The sequence below is a fragment of the Patagioenas fasciata genome, chromosome 9 (genome assembly GCF_037038585.1).
Source record: "Patagioenas fasciata isolate bPatFas1 chromosome 9, bPatFas1.hap1, whole genome shotgun sequence".
NCBI classification, from domain to species: Eukaryota; Metazoa; Chordata; class Aves; order Columbiformes; family Columbidae; genus Patagioenas; species Patagioenas fasciata.
This window is the reverse complement of record NC_092528.1, coordinates 19108598-19127286: the sequence shown is the minus strand read 5'-3', so window position 1 is coordinate 19127286 and position 18689 is coordinate 19108598. Positions and strand designations below refer to the sequence as shown.

Genomic DNA, 18689 nt, shown 5'->3' with positions numbered 1-18689 from the left:
GTTATCAGTCAAAGCCAGCGCTGCAAAAGATGTGATGTGGTGAGGCAACATCCAGTTCCTGATATAAATACAAAGAAAATTTAATGCTCTGGCAATGGCTAATGCCCTTACTGCTTTGAAGTTTGCATGAGAGCTTGCATTGTTTGGGATTTATGCACTAGCCCAGGGCAAACATCAGCTTTATTACTGTTGTATTGGTTAAAGAAGTGAAAGGGATGACAAGCCCAGCACAGCACTGAGCCCTGGTGTTGAGAGGCTTGAGGGAGAGGAAGGAGTGTGGAGACCCCCTGGCTGGTAGGGGCTGTGCTGGGCAGTGTGTGGCCTTTTCTCTCCAGGAAAATAGATTGGGCTCGAACCAGCTCACTTTAAATACCGTGACAGAAAAGATGAGATGTCCAGATATGTGAGATGAAATATGAGTGCAAAGGGAAGGCCTGTGTAGGAAACTTCAACTTCAGACACATGGTGTGAATTTTGGGATTGTCCTGTGCAGTTGGACTTGATGATCCTTGTGGGTCCCTTCCAACTCAGGACATTGTGTGATTCAAGGTGTGTATTTGTTTGTGAGTGTCACAGCTGCAGCTTCGTTCCTTGGGGTGTGTGCCATGCAGAGCCACCAATGCTGATGGCCTTGTCCTGCCATGTCCTCACCTCTCACTGTGCCTGTGGAGCTGCTCCATGATCAGTTCTGGCCTCTGAAGTGATACAGGTTAAAAATAACCTTATTTTGAGGAGGTCTAAGCTGGCTGCTCTGCTGCCCAAGCCAGCATCCTCTGACATCTCTTTTCTCCCTGCATGTGAATTTGAGGTTGGACCTGATGTAAGTGTTTTGGGTGGTGATGAGCCATGACACGTTGTTCTGGGGTGAGGGCAGAGGGACGATGGTCCTGTAACAGCAACAGCTGGTGTGTGGAGAGAGCTGGGAGCTGATATGTGGAGTGGGCAAGAGGAGGGCAGGGAAGAGCAGGTGGATGATGTGAGGGTGCTGGAAAGGGGTGGTCCTGAGTGATAGTTCTGTTCCTTCTGCTGGCGTCCCTGGTTTGGAATAGACTTGTCTTCCAGCAGTAAAGTTGTCTTTCAAAGCAAGGGGCTTTGGTGTTACAAGCTCTTAATTCAGAAAAGGAATTTTATTCCTCATTCCCAGCATTTCAGCTATTGCCGCTATAAATAAGGGTGTGGACATTACTTTGCTCAGGGCTCAGCGGCTTATCATGAAAAGAAAACTATCTCTTTGAAGTGTGGACAAAGTTCACAAGTGGGAGAAAAAAAAAAAAAGTTTAAATATCAGTACTTTTTATACTAGGAAGCTACAGTCTATACTAGAAAGTTACAGGCTGTAACTTTCTGAAGTGTAATTCCAGAGTACCCTTGCTGGCGGTCCCCAGCCCGCAAGGACATGCTTTGTGTCCCCAGATTCTCAGTGCAGCAGGACAGAGGCAGGGAAGGGGCTGCTCAGGACCAGCTGTGCTCAGAAAGGTGGAGGGGCTGTGACCGCCTGCCCAGGCTACAGAAAAGCTGGTTTTCACCCAGAAAAGCTGGTTTTCTGTCCCTGTTACCGCAAATGGTGGAATTCTGTTCACGAACTCTGTCTGCCGTGGTGCTCGGTGGGGTCTAGCACCCTGGGGTGTGTGGGAACGCTTAGTGTTGGCTTTGCAAACCAAATGTGTGACAAAACCCCATGAGCAGGAGCAGCATCACCTTGCAGAGGTTTATGCAAGTGAAGGGCAGCTCTTTGGGACTAGCAGAGGTTGTGATGGCCCTTGCATGCAGGCTGGCTGCCTCACCCAAGCATCTGTGACCTCAACATCCAGTTCAGGAGGCTGCAGGGTGTTCCCAAGCAAACAACCAGATAGGATAGTTGCAGGATCTCTTTTTTAGTGACCTGTGGGAGAGAGCTCCTTCTGTCCTAGGGAAGGAATTAGTTCAGGAGTCATGTGCTACTTACTGTAATAATACCCTTGGTGCTACCTCCAGAGATGCTCTGGAGAGCAGAGAATTGGTTTGGTTATGGCACGCAGTGCCTGGACCAGAGGACTGAATCCTTATCTACTGATATACTGCTTTAGCTGGTCAGGTAATTAATTAAGCAGTCCAAGGTCATCAACCGTCCCATGGCCAGCAGCCTGCTTTGATCATGACAAGGTGACAGCAGAGCACATAGTCAGAGTATCAGACATGTTGAGGAAACAAGGAGAGCAACATGGAGCAAAGCAGAATCTGGACATGGAGAACTGAAAGAAATCCATAGGAGAGATTTACAGGGAAAAATGTTCCTGAGCCCCGAAAGAGATCAGGATTTTGCACGTAATGACACACACATTTCACAGATTCTCAGCATTTGGATCTTATCCTGTGTGTGACTGAGCCTGAATGCTTCTATAATGGCTGTATCGAGATGTTTTAAGACTTATTTCCATGATTCTGTCTTGACGATGCTTAAAGACAGAGGCTACTCATGAGTAAGTATTTCCCCTGAGCAGGTACTCTGCCAAACACTTAAAAACTACATTTCCGTCTAAGAAAATATCACTCAGGGCATAACGCGGTTGCTTGTTGACTCAAAGCTCAGGAGCAGGAGATGCTGCAGCATCTCTGGCTGTCAGGGACGGGAGGCTGCCTGCCACAGGGATTGCTCAGCATGGCTGGGAGCATGAACAACGGTTGTTTCTCGTATCGGTTTGGCTCTTTTGCACAGAAACTGCAGGAGGCAGAGGGAGAACGTGCCCTGGGGATCTTGTGGTATCTACTTTGGAAGTAGATTTCCGGTAAAAATTAATAAATAAGTGTGGTCAACTGAACCGCTATGAATTTTAAGTCATATCATCGCAAATCAGATGGTTTGTGCAATAATTTGGCAGAAGAAATAAATGCCCTCAAGTGCTCAGGACAAAGACATGGACATGGTCTGTGTTTTCCAACTGACTATATAATTATGTACTGCCTGTTCGCAGGGAAAAGCTCATTGCCTCAGCTGGGGACCAGCTTTAAAAAGTGCTGGGGAGATTACTGACTGGATGAGCACCCCTAAAGCTTGGAAGTTTAGGTTGCTTCAAAAGCAGTTTATTATAAGACCTTAAGCAAGAAAGAGACTTATGTGCTGCTTCTGTTGCACCTAGAGCTGCTCAGGTGGGAGAGGGAAATTGTGTTTTAAATTAAAAAAATATTAAGCATTAATACTATTTTTGAGCATCCTTTCTCCTTATTACAAATGCAGCATAAATTATGTACAAATTACCTTATTTGGTGGTATCCTGACAGGCAACTGGTGCAGGGACGAGCGTGGCCTCTTAAATAATTCAGTTATGATGCTATGGTGTCCTGGATGGGACAGAGCTGAAGACGTTCATCTTTTGCTTTCTAGGTGATCCGTTCTGCTGCTGACTGGTCAGCTGGCATTAAATACCACGAGGAGTCCATCCACAATGCCTACATCAGCGTGATAAAAAACAGCAAGCACTACATATACATAGAAGTGAGTGGCAATGAGGGAAGGCAGAAGGGTCGGGGTGCTCTAGGCTGGGCTTGCAGCCATCAAGAGGGTAATTCTACTTCTTGAGGTTTGGTCTTAAATTTTTTTGTGAATTTAGACACATGGGGATATCAATACAGCATCAGCTCTGAATTTTTGGGGCTGTTTCCATTTACTTCAGCCGTCTTTGGACCAGGCTGATGGGTTTGTACCCTAACAGCCGTCTGACTGCAGGGTGGAAAAAGGTAGACTCCTCCTTCATGAGCATCTTTCCAAAATCGCCGGCAACTCCCAGGGCCTGTGCAATAGTCTTCCTGTCCCATCCATGGCTTTTCAGTGTCCCCTGTGGTTGCCTAAATCTCCCACACATAGGGCTGATCTTGCATGCCTACAGCCTTGAGCTGCAGCAGTCTCCTGTGTCACAGTGACCCGCAGCACTGGCCGAACAGAGATCCTAGTTCTCCTTTTTTTTTTATTCTTTTAACCTCTTGTTAGGATGTTCTCTATGTGAACTTTCTAAAGAGTGTGATTAATAAGGACTAATTCATTCCCTAAGTGAGCACAGACACACACATGATTTAATAATAATAAGAAGAAGCGTCTGCTCAAATGGCACACATAACCCAGCTATCTTTAGTTGCCCTTGGTCTGAAATAAAGCGTGCAGATTTTTTTCTTGTTCATTGTTGGCAGTGTCTGACAGTAGCTTTGCTTGCTTTTCCTGCAGAACCAGTTTTTTATTAGCTGTGCTGATGACAAAGTTGTCTGGAACAAGATCGGCGATGCAATTGCTCAGAGGATTCTTAAAGCTCACAGGTAACCAACTCTTAACAAGGCAATGAAGGTCTTCCAGGGGCATTTATATGGTGTGGTGTAAAATAATATCTTAATGGACATGTACTGTAGCTTTTCCGGTGCAGAAGTGATGTGGTCAAACATCTGCTTGTGTTTGCAGCAGTGAGATTCTTTGGTGGTTTCTTTGCAGCCAGGAAGTGATTTTCTGGACTTACCCTGATGCAAATGTATTTTTAACTAGCGAACTCGTTTAAAAGCCTTTGTCCTTTGTACTCCAGTTCAGTGACACCTTTGCTCCATAGCCAACCAGTCTTGAGCTGTGTGGTAAGGCAAGTGAATGGGTAAGAAGGTTGAACTGGGATTTGTGGCTCATTTAATTTTATCTGTAGAGAGGATTGGCTTCAAACAAGGGAAGGAAACATGTTTGAGGATTGGACTGCAGGGTTCAGCTATTGTTTGAACAACTTTTTCTGGTAAGAGCTAGAGGGTATTTACAACCTCCAGCCATTGCAAGGGAACAGTCATTTCTTCCCAGATGGATCAAACCCAACCACGTTTTAGACACTCCTTTTATTTCAACATGCATAATCCCATGCTAAATTTAATACCACAGGTAGTGGCTTGTCTTTGCTTTGATCCTGGACAACCTTGAGGTTACTCTCCTAGAGTCAGTCTTTAAGATACATATATGTCATAGTCTAAAAATATATCCTGGTCTTGCTGGGCTGATATACAGAAAGTTTTCCAAGCATCTTCCTTCTTCTCTCATCCACTTTTTTGCCATACATGGACACATTCCTTGCAGTGATTATTTTTTCCATATTGTAGTTGTCCAGAGCTATCCAGGGGCTGCTTTCCCAGAGGAACTCTCTCCGAAGTCAGAGAAATTTCCCTCTCTTTGGCACCTGAGCTTGGAAATACCCACTTGGGTAAAGGCAACCAAGCCAAGACAGACAGACAGACATGGGGACACAGGCATTATGGAGCTGCCATGGGACAGGCTGTGTCGGGAGGTGGTATGGGAAGAGGAGCACTATTCACACCAGGAGAGCACGGGTGTTATCTGCTCTTCAATCAACAACAGAGCAGAGTAACAGGGTGGAGTTGCTGGTAACCTGTGAGCTGTATTTCCCAAATAATTGAAATTACCTAAGGATGAAACGCTGGGGTGGATTTTCTCACCCGACGGTAAATGAGAAGCTGTGCCAGTGCTGTGCAAGGTGGGAAACACAGAAAAAGAAGCATAATATTATGTTATTAATGATTATTTATATGAGTCCTGTGATATGGCTGAGGTGCAGGCAAGCAGCTGGGAATGGCATCCCTGGTGTTGGCATTGCAACCCCGAGGCTTGCAGGCAGCTGGACACGGTGTCCCTGTGGGGTGTCCCCTTGGAAAGCTGCTCTGGATTGCTGTTCCTGCCTTAGGGAACTGATTGCCATGGGCCCTTTGCATCTGTTTGCCTGCTCTTAGCGATGCTACTGAGGTAGCAGCAAATTCTCCAGGTAATCTGTTAAGATTTTCCTGTTATATAAAGTGTGTGTAACAGGTGTCATTCTGTCCAGACATCAAAAAGTCTAGCACAAAAGGGAGTCACACATTCTTCAGTGGCCCCTTTTTAGATGTGATGCTCATTTCTGTGTTACTCTAATTTTATGCCAATATTGTGCCAGCCTAATGTCAGTGATTCCTAACTGAATATAAGATTCCAATTCTGCACACTCTAGAGTACTTGGCATTGCCTAAGATTAAAGGTAAATTCAGGACTAAAGGGTTTGTATCAAATGCTCGTGTTCCAAACTGTCCCAGGAAAAAAGTGTAGGTGACACACAAATGCTTAATTGTAAAATAAGTTCTTTAGTTAAGGTTGTACACTTCTCACTCTTCTAGACTAAATATTTTCTACTGATGTAATTAATAACATTCTTTTCTTCGTTTCCTCTTTTTTTCTTTTCTTTTCATGGGTGGCTCTTGGACTAGTTTAATAAACACTGGGCTTCGACAAACAAGCTGCCTTTTGGGGAATGCTTTTGTTGGTAGATCCTTTTCATGATACAAACAGGCTTAACTTCAAAGTCACTCGTTGCAGATGGGTAAGACCTCATTAGTTGTTGCTAAGGTCTGCTGTCAGACTAAAGCTACCTTACAGTGCATAGCACAGCTATAAGGAGGTGCTGATTGAAATTAAAGAAACCCAGGTACTCAGAGTCTCCATCCCAGCTGAGATGAGACCCCAGTTTTTCACAATTCCTGTGCCCTTAAATACACAGGCACAACTTGCTTGAGGAAGAAAAGGTTTTTCTTAAAACTACAGGCTGTCTCATTTTCAGGCTGCTCCTGAGATGGTTTTATCCTGATTTAAAGTGTGTTTGCCATCTAGTGGCAGCATCTTTCAATGGAGCATCATCATCCTTCTCCTCTTCCTCGTCCTCTGGGCACAGGACAGGAAGTTGCCAGCACCCATGGGTGCCTGGAAAGTGCTGGCAGAGCAGATCCATCTGGCATTTGTCCGCAAAGAAAACCCCAAAGTGGGCTTTTAGAAAAGCCCCAGGCAGTGCTGCAATCATAGCTTGGGTAATCCTGGATAAGATCACAGTTTGGGTACAGTTTAGTTTGTGGATCTCCAGTGGAATGGAGTGTTTGTAGGTTGTGATGTATTGGTCAAATGCTCACCTTCCTGAGCGATCAATGTTTTGCTTGTGCCCAGAGCTTTTTCCACTTTTTATGATGTTTCTCACTTCTGAAATCCAGGATGCAGTGGAAATGTCAGGTTAGATTTTGTTTTTCTGCCTGTGATAGCCCTGTAATCTTTGCTGTGGACTACTGGGTGGTGGTACGCACCAGTCCGCACCAGTATCCACGTGACTGGGCTGTTGGGGTGCTCAAACAAACTTAGATAGTGGCAGACACAATCTGAAAAATAATTAGCCTGCCTTTGAACCTCAGTGAAAACATGTTTCTTTTCCTTTAGCTCTTGTTGTCTGCTGAGAGTAAATTACTTCTTCTCCCCCAGGGGTCTGAGAACTCACTGAAGTACTGATGACAGGTCATGAAGACCTGAAACTGGAAATACACTTCACACTTTTGCTCCCTTAAAATTTGTGTAGCAGCCTTGGATGGAAACCAAGTCAGTCAGCACAGGGAAAGCAAAACCAAAGGGACTAACCTTGTACAAGTCTGTAACATTTGCAGCCTAATATTCCCCCGAACTATCATTTCAGGGAAAACAAACGTTTCCGAGTCTATGTGATAATCCCTCTGCTGCCTGGGTTTGAAGGAGACATCTCGACCGGCGGGGGGAACGCGCTGCAGGCCATCATGCACTTCAACTACAGGTACTGTGGGCGGGGCTGTCAGAGACCCACGTCACCACGCTCTGTCGGGTGGGAGAGCTGGGCTTTGTCTCCACATCAGCCTTTTCAGTTGATTCTTCGCCTGGCTCTGTCCGTCAGTCCTGCAAAGGCAATGGCATCTTCCCCATGCTGTTCTTCTGCTCTGAGGTTCATGTCTTGGGGGGCCTGTGCAACACAGCAGTGGTGCTGTGAGACTCTGCACTGGGATATGGGGTATAGAGGAAAGTAAAATGGCCCGAGATGAGATGGCTTTACTGGAAAACTGCTGTGTTATGGTACAGCCAGGGCACAGTCAGTCTGTGGAGAGTACTGCTGCCTCTGGAGTGAAATCTGCCTTGTCTGCAGGTGTCCCACTGCACGTCTGTAAGGACAGGCAGGGCAGGAGATGCAAGCAGAAGGAAAGCAGCACATCTCCCTAACCAGGCCCTTCTGCTTGAGCTTTCTTCCGCAAGGGGAACACAGGTCCTTAGAAATTGCCCGTGGGTGGTTTTCTTTCTAAACAAGATGCCAGCTGTGGCTTTTCCAGCCCAGCCATACTCACAAAAGCTCCCTGACCTGGTGTTCTGCTTGTGTTGGCTTTCTTTCTTGTCACTTCACATTCAGACCTGTAGTACAGACAGTAGCAGCCCTGTTTATAACACGTTTATCATCATTGTGGTGTGCCCTAGAAGGCAAAAATGCTCCCCAGCTCCTACACGGACTGGTAGGAACTCCTTTAGGAAATGAGCAGTTCTTGATATGTCGACAGTCATTTGGGAAGAATGTGTGTTCTGGAAGCACCATGTTCCTTCTGCTTTCATGGGGTATTTAAGAAGCATCTGTGTTTGTGATTTACCTCGCCCGGTTCTGCCTCAGCATATGCCATTGCCTCAAGTTGTGGTTGTGCTGACGGCTGCCTACCTTCTTTCCAGGACCATGTGCCGAGGAGAAAACTCAATCCTGGGCCAGCTGAAGGCAGAGGGTAAGAGCTTTATTCCTCTCCTTTATGTTGCATAGTCTTGGGATGCTGCTGTTTGATGGATATGGCTATAACATATATATATATATATATATATCCATATATATATATATATATATATATATACACACATATATATATATATCATATATAATATAATATAATATGGCTATCAATCAGATTCTCTAGTTTCTTATTAACAAGGGTTTGCTGTGGCTGAGGGGTTCACATGTGGACTAGGGCATGTCCCAGAAATGTGAGCTACAGTTTTGCAGGGTTGGTGGGTGACCTCCTGCCCTGCTGTCACCCATGGCCAGGTCTGTCGGGTCACACGAGCCGTCACCAGTTGTCAGACTTGGATGGGATGCAGCCAGGATCCGGAGGAGGGGAGGACCCCAGGGAGGAGCCCGGCACAGTTGCAGCTGCTCAGGATTGTGTTATTTGGAAAATGTCCTGAGCCGGGTCACGCTTCTGGGAGCGACAAGCCCTCAGCCTCCCCCATGAATCCCACCCTGGGCTGTTTCCTCGCTGTGAGGGTCCCTGCTTGGATTTACTCTGCTGGGAATCAGAGCACCGTGAAAACTCACATATCACAAATACTGGGGGCGTACATAATGCCTCATTCGTTCTGGGTCTTTGTGTGAATCTGAACTGCAAGTACATTAGGACATATTTTCCATACTGTGCATGGACAAAACACCTGCTTCCAGCCTCCTTTCTGCAGGGTCTGCAGAAGAACAGTTGCATAGTCCAGTTATTTTAAGATGTTAGGATCAATTGTGCGCGCTTGCATGCTGTGTGAGGGAGATCGGGGTCATTTCTCTCCAGAGTAGAAGTGTCTGAGCAGGCAGCAGATCAGAGCAGCACAGAGGGCCCACAGGCAACTTTTAAAGTCTATTTTTAAAGAAACTAATTTCCATTATCTGGTTTTTATTATTACTATTTTTTTAAAAAAGTCAAAAGTGAACTGTTATTCATATGGGTCTGTATATAAGGAGGGTCTTTTTCTATCTTCCAACTCTCTCATCCCATCAGTTTTGTTCTTTTTTTAATTTTCAGTTGGAGATAAGTGGATAAACTACATATCATTCTGTGGACTTCGAACATACGCAGAGTTGGAAGGAAAACTAGTCACAGAGCTCATCTATGTTCACAGCAAACTGCTTATTGCTGATGACAACACAGTTATAATTGGTGAGCAGGGGGCTTGCAGGAGGGGTCCGGACCACTGGATTATATCTGGATTAATTCCTTTGCTTTTCCTCCCTGTGCTCAGTGCAGGCTGCAGAGCCATGTGCTTTTCTATGTTGTGATTTCTTTCTTGTGAAATATTTTGCTGTTTAAAAAAATACCATAAATTCATCAGGAGGGTAGGTAGGAGGGAGGAAAGGATTTGGAGGGCTGTCACTTAATTTGTTTTTCTAAAATGGTTTTAAATCTCTGTGTAACAGTGAAGAGAATCCCAGTGGAGGGAATATTGTCCATCTGTCTTGTATCAAACTCTGCTCTAGCAGGAAGACTTGTGAGACTTGTCATCTGTTCCTTAAAGAACAGAATGTGCTGTAAAATTTGGAAGGTTTGGACAACATGTGTCATTTATCAGCTCCATTTCCTAAGAATGGAGAAATATGTTATAACAAGAAATAGATATCATTTCATTATTTTCCTTTTACCATATTTACTAGGAGATCACAAAGCAAAGACAAGAGATTTCAGGCTCAAGAGTTCTACATTGCAGCAGAAAAGCAGAATTTTAGCCTGTTTCTTTAAAAAAACCCTTTTCAATCTGTTATATCAGCAACGAAAACTTTGTCAAAGAATAACTTAATACCAGATTTTGCAAGACTCAAAGTACTCCCCTCCTTCGCTGCAGCAATTCAGCCTGTAGTCCTAGCTGACCTGGGATTAGGTTTGCTCCTCTGTTCCCCTCTCAGGGGTCAGAGCCCATCTCCAGTACATGGAGCAGCCCAGGGACAGTTTTATTATTGCAGCAGGAGCAACTGTGATGGTCTGGGAGCCTGAAACAGCCCTTTAATTTGTGTTTTGTGTACCTGTAAGCCTGAGGACTCTTATACAGCATGTACATCCATGGTGATGGGTAAGTTGATCGAGAACCAGTGTCATCCCTTTCTCACCCAAGAGACAGTGCTTGGAAATAAAATGCTAATGGGCCCACCAACCAGGAGAGGGAGGTGAAAGGATGGAGAGGAGCTTGGTTTGTTTTTCCTCTGGAGGTATTAGATCCACTTGCGTTAATTCAGTCACTGTGAAAACTTCATGGCTAACTGGTGCCTGGGGGTCTCTTACAGAGCTAGGGGCTGTGTCTGGAAATTTTTGTTGTTGTTTGGTCATTCCTGTGGGTTAATGACCTGATGATTCCTATCACTGGTTGTATCTTGCCGTTCCCCTGGAGCAAACAAGCACTGTGGTATCCCCTGCCCCTCGGCTTCTGACATCTAAATGGGACAGAGAAAGCCTTGGGGGATAAAGCCTCAGCTGGTCTCCAGCAAGGCTGTGGGTGTCAGACCCTGCATGACACATGGGGAGCTCCCACCATGGTGCAGACTCAGGGCTGGAGCCACTGTACGAGCCCAGCACCCAAACCCTTATGTGCATGGGGTGGTGCATTTTGGAGAGGTGGTTACCCACAGCAGAGAGATGGCATCATTCTTCCTAGATTTCCCCTCCTGAAAACCCCTACCTCTCAAATGCAAATGAAAAGCTTTCCCTCTTTGTGCTACTGAAGGCAGAAGTGAATTTACTTATGGAGGCTGTCCTGTGTCAGCTAACGTGGTATCCAAACCAAATGCCGTAAAGACCTTTGAAAGCCATGTCATCCTTCAGCAAAAGCATCTGGGAAATTACAGAGAAAATGAACTTTTGAAAATGTTGACCTGGGCTTGGCTGTGATATGACCTTCTTCCAAGCCTGGAGCTTTCAAAGCCTGCAAAAATTAGGTGTTTTTTTTCCCTCCCCTAAATCCTGCTCTCAGGATCTGTTTTCCTAAGGAAGCCCCTCTGGTCGGGGTTTTACCTGGCAAAGCCATGGCTGGTTTCCTGTGAAGAAGAGGGATGTGGAGGGCCTTGGGGGCAATGGGTGGTGATGGAGGATGTGCAGGAGCATCTCCTGCAGCAAGTGGTGCATTGCTGGTGCTTGCATTTCCCTCACCAGGCTCTGCCAACATCAATGACCGCAGCATGCTGGGCAAGCGGGACAGCGAGATGGCCGTCATCGTGCAGGACACCGAGACCATCCCCTCGGTGATGGATGGAGAGGATTACAGCGCTGGGAAGTTTGCCCAGTCCCTACGGCTGCGCTGCTTCAGGTGGGATGTGTGAGGCTGACCGAGTGCAGGGATGCAGACGGGACTCGGACCTCAGGATTACTCCTGCTCACAGCCTTTCAAACCAACACAGCTGCTGCCACCTGCTCAGATTTACCATTGTCTGGCCTGGACTTAGCGCAGAGTTTTGCTGCTGTTTCCCTGGCATTAGCCTTTCTCACACAGCTCTTGTCCGCAGCTTGACTTACATATCCTTTAGCTCAAGGGTTTTGCTAGGAGAGCTCATAAACAAGACAGTGATATTTTGCCTCCAGATCCTGTTTTCACACTCCCTTAATTTTGGGTGACAGTGTCTCTTTCTAATGGAAGTTTCCTCACTTGGAGCAGCCATCTGGCCCACAACACGGCCATTTTTTCATTAAGACCTTTTTCATTTTCCTTTTTTTTTTTTTTTTTTTGTTCCCATCTGGACAGTTATTGCACAGAAAGGAAAAAAAGGAGAAACTGGTGCAGGCTGACAGACTATTGCAGGGGATGGGAGTGGGAGGATGCTGGGAGCACATGGGGTTTGGCAAGTCCCAAGGAAACTTTTCCTCCCCTGGCGTTCCTCAGCAGGGGGAGCACCTGGTGCTTCAGCATCCATGAGCATCAGTCCCTTTGTCTTCTCTTCTCAGGGTTGTCCTTGGCGGCTCAGATCTCAGTCCAGAACATCAGGATCCTGTCTGTGACAAGTTCTTCAAGGAAGTGTGGATTTCTACGGCGGCTCGCAATGCCACCATCTTTGATAAGGTGAGAGAATGTGGTACCTTTCTCCTTCCTCCATCCCGTGTGGCAGCAGCAGATGCTGCAGCACAGGGAGGGCAAGGGCAGCAGGTCCAGCTCCAGGAGCTGGAGATGCTTTGAGGGAACAAGTAGTGTTGGATGCAAGAGCTGTGAACAAGAAACTGCAGTTTGTGCATCCTCAAAGTGTGACAGCAGCCCAAGATGGCTGCAGTTCTGATTTTTCCTTTTGTTTGTATCAGCTGTAGCTCCAGTGGGTTACTGCAGTGTACTTATTGCTTCCAGCTGGCCATAGCCTAACTGGAGTAGAAGTAAATTTTACTTATTGTTTCTAATGAGCTTTTGCAGTGATCAGAAAAATCCTTTGAGCTTCCCCTCTGCCTGCTCCACAATATCACAGACAGGCACATAACCTCTGCCCTCCCTGTTCTTTAAACTGTAAATTAAGTCACTTCCAGCCCGAGGAATTTGTATTGGATGTTTTGGTCTTTCTCAGGAGCTCTGCATTGCACTATTTCCCCCACTCTGACATGCCACTTCTTTCTGTTTTGATCAGGTTTTTCGATGCCTTCCCAGTGACCAGGTGAATAATTTAACCCAACTGCGTGATTTCATCAACAAGCCCAAACTAGCGAATGATGATCCTGTGAAAGCAGCAGAAGAATTAAAAAAGATTCGTGGGTTTTTAGTACAATTCCCTTTTCGTTTTCTGGAGGAAGAGTATTTGCTTCCCTCCGTTGGAACTAAAGAGTCCATGGTACCCATGGAGGTTTGGACTTAAGAAGATGTAGACTGCTTCATGTTTTTAAAGTCTGGTTCTCTAAAGACAAGTTGATGAACAATATGGGATTTCAGAAAGCTTTTTATGGCTAAAGGAGGTGAAAAAGATCTTCATCAAGCTAATGTGCCTTTCTTAAGGATTTTGGTGGAACTTGAAGCAAATCAACACTGGCAAAGGAGAGGGGCAGAAAGACTTGGAAGTCATGGAAAAAGAGAAATTCAACCTCTGAAGGAGTTACTTCTTAAGACACGTTCTGAGCACCTGAAGGATCCAGGCCGCTTCCTAGGATAGGAAACAGAAGTTGTTGCTGCTGCCAGCTGTGTTCTGTGATTGCATCCGTACTGTGGTTGTGCTGGGGCTGCACAGGAGTCATGGGCTGTGTGTGCTCCTGAGGTTTTTGGGCTGGCTGGCTGGATTCCCATATCTCACCCCTTCGTACGCCCTCAGAGCACGTTGGGAAGTGCTGCTGAGTGCTACCAGGGGCTGTCCTGCAGTTTACCCAGTGTAGGTCTTGCACTTCTCAGATGGAAACAGACCAACAATCTTGTATCAGAATCAGCATTTCAGTCTCTTCTTCCGTCTTGGTCGGGGGGAAGAAGCCTTGTTTCTACCACTGCTAGAACAATCATTAGTGCTGATGCACAGCATGGTGCTCCCTGGGTCTTGGCAAAGGGCAGCCTCGGTGGAGCTGGAGGTGCTCGAGATCACAGGAGTTTGCTGGTCTTTGCAGAAACGCAGCACATCGGCTTGTTCAAATTGTACATAAGGGCTTTCTCCAAGAGGATCAAGGTTTAAACTCAAGCCTTGGATCTCTGGAGCTGAAGAAAAGCGAGGCACTGCCTGTAATGGGACAGAAACTCGAAAGCCGGTATGGGCTGGACTAAGCTCTGTGCTCTGGGTCCTCCATTCCTGTATCTGGACTGCAGTACATAGGTGGACTTTTCTTTCCATCCCCTTCCTCTCTATTTAAAAGAAGGAAAAGGCCATTTAGCCAGAGCTAAAGGTGTGCTCAGAATGAGCTGACATGTCACTTTGTAGATGGGGTAAATGCAAGGGGGAAGGTGAGCAGTTAGCAAAGCCTTGTCTTTAGTCTACTTTGCTATTAGACCAGCCACAATGTGGAACTCAGTCATGTAGGACCTGTCTTCCCAAGCAAGGTAAAACTCAGCATGCCCTTTACTGTTTTCTGTTTCTGTGAGACAGTTTCCAAAGCTATTCTGCATCTCACTGTGCAGTGAAGCAGCAATTTGATTTGGCATCCCTGGGCAAAACACTGCTGCTCCTGGGATGGGGACCTTGTGTGGTGTGCGTGATGTCCTTGCTCTTTAATCCATCCTCTCTCCTGCAATGGCTGTGTCTCCTGATTTCATGTCCAGGAAGAGATGTTCCCTGGCAGTCAGCAGTGCTGTGTCAAACACTAAGACATCAGACTATTAGAAACGCTGAATTAGAGTTGGATCTGGAGAAGTGGGAGGCTGAGCTCCCCTGCTGCCACTGCATCCGAGGGACTCTCTTTGCTAACTGGGTTTAACCCAGTAGCCAAGTCTCCTTAGCCAAAAGACCAGGTAAACTGGTATTTACTTCAGTTCACAAGCAAGTTTATTTTTTCCTTTTCTGGCTCTTCCAAGACTCTCAACTGTTTTTAATCAGAAGAGGATCACACCAGTCACTTCACTGTCTACAAACATAGCCAGCCCCTTGTTTTAGACATTTGCCTTATGTGTCTTCAGGCTCATAAACCAGGCACCAGGTAATTCTGTACCTGCTGCATCACTGGAGTAAAGTAACAGCCCCAGATGTTCCTCCAGGGCAGCATGAGTCTCAGCCCTGCCTACAGTCTCCACTGTATTACGCTCATGTTTTGCAGATGCAATTGCCAATTATACACCGTTCTGGTTGGTGCATGTGTGTGCTGGTTGGCCTGTGGGAAGTGCACATACAGCATTTTATGTGATGATCTTTGGTCCAGGGGGTTGATGCTTTTAGCTGGCATGCTGTAAGCAGATAAGTATGTTGCGTTGATTTTTTTTTTATTATTATTATATCTTTTTTCCTTGAAAAAATCAACCTGGGCTCACACCCAGCAGAGCCAGAGCAGTATGTGCCCTGACCATTTGCAATCAAGAAAGATCAAAGGTGTCTTGTTATTTCATGTCAGAGCTTTTATCTCCTGATATGTTTTTAGCTGTTTTAGTTTGAACAAAGCTGCTAACTTTAGACAATTACAGCCTGTCAGAAAATCATTGTAAGACAGACAGATTTGTATTCAGAGCTGAAAAGGAAGCGCTCATCCCCACCACCCATACACATGAACCGTGAAGAAGTGCGAGACTCCTGTCATCTTTCAAGTGCTCTTATTGTCCCCATCCCATATCAGCAAAGATTCTTGTGATTGTTAAATTATCCTTGTATTGTCTTCTAAGATGGTAGGTAGCTAACTGTTGGGGCTCATAACTCCCATGGTGTTAAGTCTCCCTCTGCCAGGCTGCTTTGGGGGAAGAACACCCGGGTTTTGCACCACTCAGCCTGCCCTGTGGTGACTGCTGGTCCCAAGCAACACAGCAGAGCCACAGAGGAAAGGTTTCACCCACTGATTCTGTATGAAAAGGTGCTAATTAGGAAGGTCTTTTGTTAGTAAAGTAGCAGACGGGCTTCACATTGGCTCTGTCTGGGAAGAGGTTTCCCTCAGTGGGAACGGAGCCACCTTGAACATCCCTCCTCTGTGTTAGTGCCTAATTCATAATACCAGGAATTCAGTAGCATTCAAATGCAAGCAAGGTGTGCGGGGCAGCCTGGGCACAGCGCAGGGAGAGCCCTGTGTCCCCAGGGGCCTGTGGGGCCACAGAATCCCCTCCAGGGGTACAGCACTGCGCACCCCGAGGAGATGATGGGGCTGGAGCCACTTCCAGGGAAGGCACAAGGCTTGTTCGCACCCTTGGGCTGTGCTGCTTGGAGCTGGCTCCTTGGGTTTTCTTTCTTATATTAAGAAGCCTGTGAGGTTGAGCACCTTGAGAGAGGTAATTTCTGCAACTAAACAATCACTACTTCTTAGTCTGTAATACCGGCGTGTGTTTATTTTTAATACCTTCAAACTGGAGAGGATCGCTTACAAATACACAGCACTGTAACAAGTGATGTGGATTCAAGCACTAGCAAACCCAGAAACGTGAGCTGTTTCTTGTGGCATTTATTTGTTAGCACTATAGGAGATGGGATGACTTCTCCCAGGCTCAGACTTTATTTCGTAACACAGCCCGAGTGGAACACTTTTCTTCTTTAATTTATTCCTTAACAAGTGCCGCTTTGAGAACTCACAATTCTTACTATGTATTTTAAAAGTCTGTTATTTTAAAATCTGTGTTTTGTTGTATAGCAGTTGGACTGGATAAATGTTTCACTGTAAAATTAATGCATGGTTTAAAAAATGAGGAATAAAATGTCATAATATGTAAGAATTTTATAAAAAAAAATAATTTGTAGGAGACCTACTTCAATGCTCCATGGCAGATGCAAAGTGCTCAGTTCAATTTCTGCTCTCTTGGTCTCCATTTGTTGCCTGACATGATGTAACCTTTGCTGGATTAAACCCTCAAATACTCTATTTGCCTTTCTTTTGATCAGGTTGCACAACATGATTTTGCAATTCCAGTGCTGTCCCTGAAGGAGACCTCAGTGCAGGTTTTGCCGTGCTGGGACCCTGGTAATAATAACTTACAATATCTTCATTCCTTCCAAGGAAACATCCATGCACAATCAAGCTCAGATGTGGTTTGCTGCTGTTATTTCAGTGTAACAAGTCTTTTGTGCGCTTGTGGTAAAGAGTGTCCGAGGGAGTTGTAATCTGTGCACAGAAGCTGCATTCATGGGGACACTGAAATGAAAGTCTGAATGGTCCTTTAGGTTAATGCTGTCTCCTCCTCCTCCTGCCAAATGTAAAGACCCAAATCCATGCTGGTCTGAACTGACAAACCTCTATCAGCTGTGGAGCTGCTGCGTGGGTTTTTCTGGCAGAAAGGACTTGGTCTGTAGGACATGCTGGTGGCCAAGGTGAAGAAAGCAAACGGTCTCTGGACCAGGTATGTGGGTGGAGGTTGGCATCTCTTGAGTGGCCCACAAGATGTGAATACACTCATGTTTTATGACACTCATTCTGCAAATTGTTTCAAATAAGCAAACCCTTCTGCACAGCTGAGATCCTGCTGAAACCAGGAACTTTGCAGAATCGAGGGTTAAACCAGGAGCGTTAATGTCATGGCAGTGAATCAAGTTGAGCACGCAAAACTAAGGTATATCAGAGTTGAACAAACTGTACATCGACCAGTGAATGCAATGATCCTCTTGGGGTTTATCTTTTTTTTTTTTTTTTAATTTCCCTGCCTGCTTTCTTATATTTTCCAGTATTTGTGATTATTCTATTTTTAACCTCCCAGTGTGTTTTCATAAAATCTCCTCCTTGTAAATAATTCCAATGTACCTCTTTCCTGACACTTGGGAAATGAGGAAAAGGGTCAAAAATCACAGTTCTGGGAATGGTTGGTTGGTTGGTTGGTGGGGTTTTGGGGGGTCTTTTTTTGTTGTCATGGTCTTTTTGTTTGGTTGGTTTGGGTTTTTTTGTTTGTTACTTTGTTTTGGGTTTTGGTGGGGTTTTCTTTTGGTGGGTGTTGTTTTCTGCTTCTGTTTTGAGGGGGTTTTTTGTGGGTTTTTTTTTTTTTGGTTGGTTGGTTGGTTGGTTTGGGGTTTTGTTTGTTTGTTTTGTTTATTGTTGTTGTTTTGGGGTTTTTTCCTAAATTGTGTCACTAGTTAAACTAATCAGCAAAAGGAGAGCTTCCGCTTCAGCTGAGTCCAGGTCTCCATGTGTCTCTGCCTTCTGATGGTGCAGTTGTGAACACTGAATATATCCCTTCTGTGAAGGCTGCTGGGATTGAGTTTTGTATCCTTGTTTCTGCTGATGATCGCTTTCCTTTCCACTCCATTTGTATCTGGTAAATGAATGTGTATTGATGGACTGAAAATACAACTGATCATCATGTCAAAACATTTGGCTTTGGTCTCATTTCTACTTGTTTTGGAGACTGTGGCCACATCCTGCGTGTGGGCTGAGTTCTGCCCTTGCATTGGCTGGCAGTGCTGCCCCAGTAGCTGAGATGTGATGAGAAAAGGCCCAGAATCGCAATAAAAATGGCTAGATTTGAGTCATTTGGGTTTTCCTGGGAGAGAGAAATTGCTGGAGTGAAACAGCACAGAAAGAGAAAATTGGATTTCATAAAATAA

At 45.5% G+C, this 18689-nt stretch overlaps 2 protein-coding genes across 5 annotated transcripts in view; both read left to right on the top strand.

Moving 5' to 3' along the window:
* PLD1 (phospholipase D1) overlaps window positions 1-18453 on the top strand; it is a 76766-nt gene extending 58313 nt beyond the window's left edge. For all 4 annotated transcript variants that reach the window (XM_065844155.2, XM_071812561.1, XM_065844157.2 and 1 more), the window contains 8 exons: window positions 3362-3472; window positions 4196-4284; window positions 7485-7598; window positions 8528-8577; window positions 9634-9768; window positions 11746-11899; window positions 12532-12646; window positions 13194-18453. In XM_065844155.2, coding sequence (XP_065700227.1) covers window positions 3362-3472; window positions 4196-4284; window positions 7485-7598; window positions 8528-8577; window positions 9634-9768; window positions 11746-11899; window positions 12532-12646; window positions 13194-13418 — 993 coding nt within the window. In that variant the 3' untranslated portion in view covers window positions 13419-18453. The remainder of the gene's footprint in view (window positions 1-3361; window positions 3473-4195; window positions 4285-7484; window positions 7599-8527; window positions 8578-9633; window positions 9769-11745; window positions 11900-12531; window positions 12647-13193) is intronic.
* The window catches only part of TNIK (TRAF2 and NCK interacting kinase), a 418581-nt gene that overhangs the window by 223372 nt on the left and 176520 nt on the right, over window positions 1-18689 (top strand). The gene's annotated exons all lie outside the window — the stretch shown is intronic.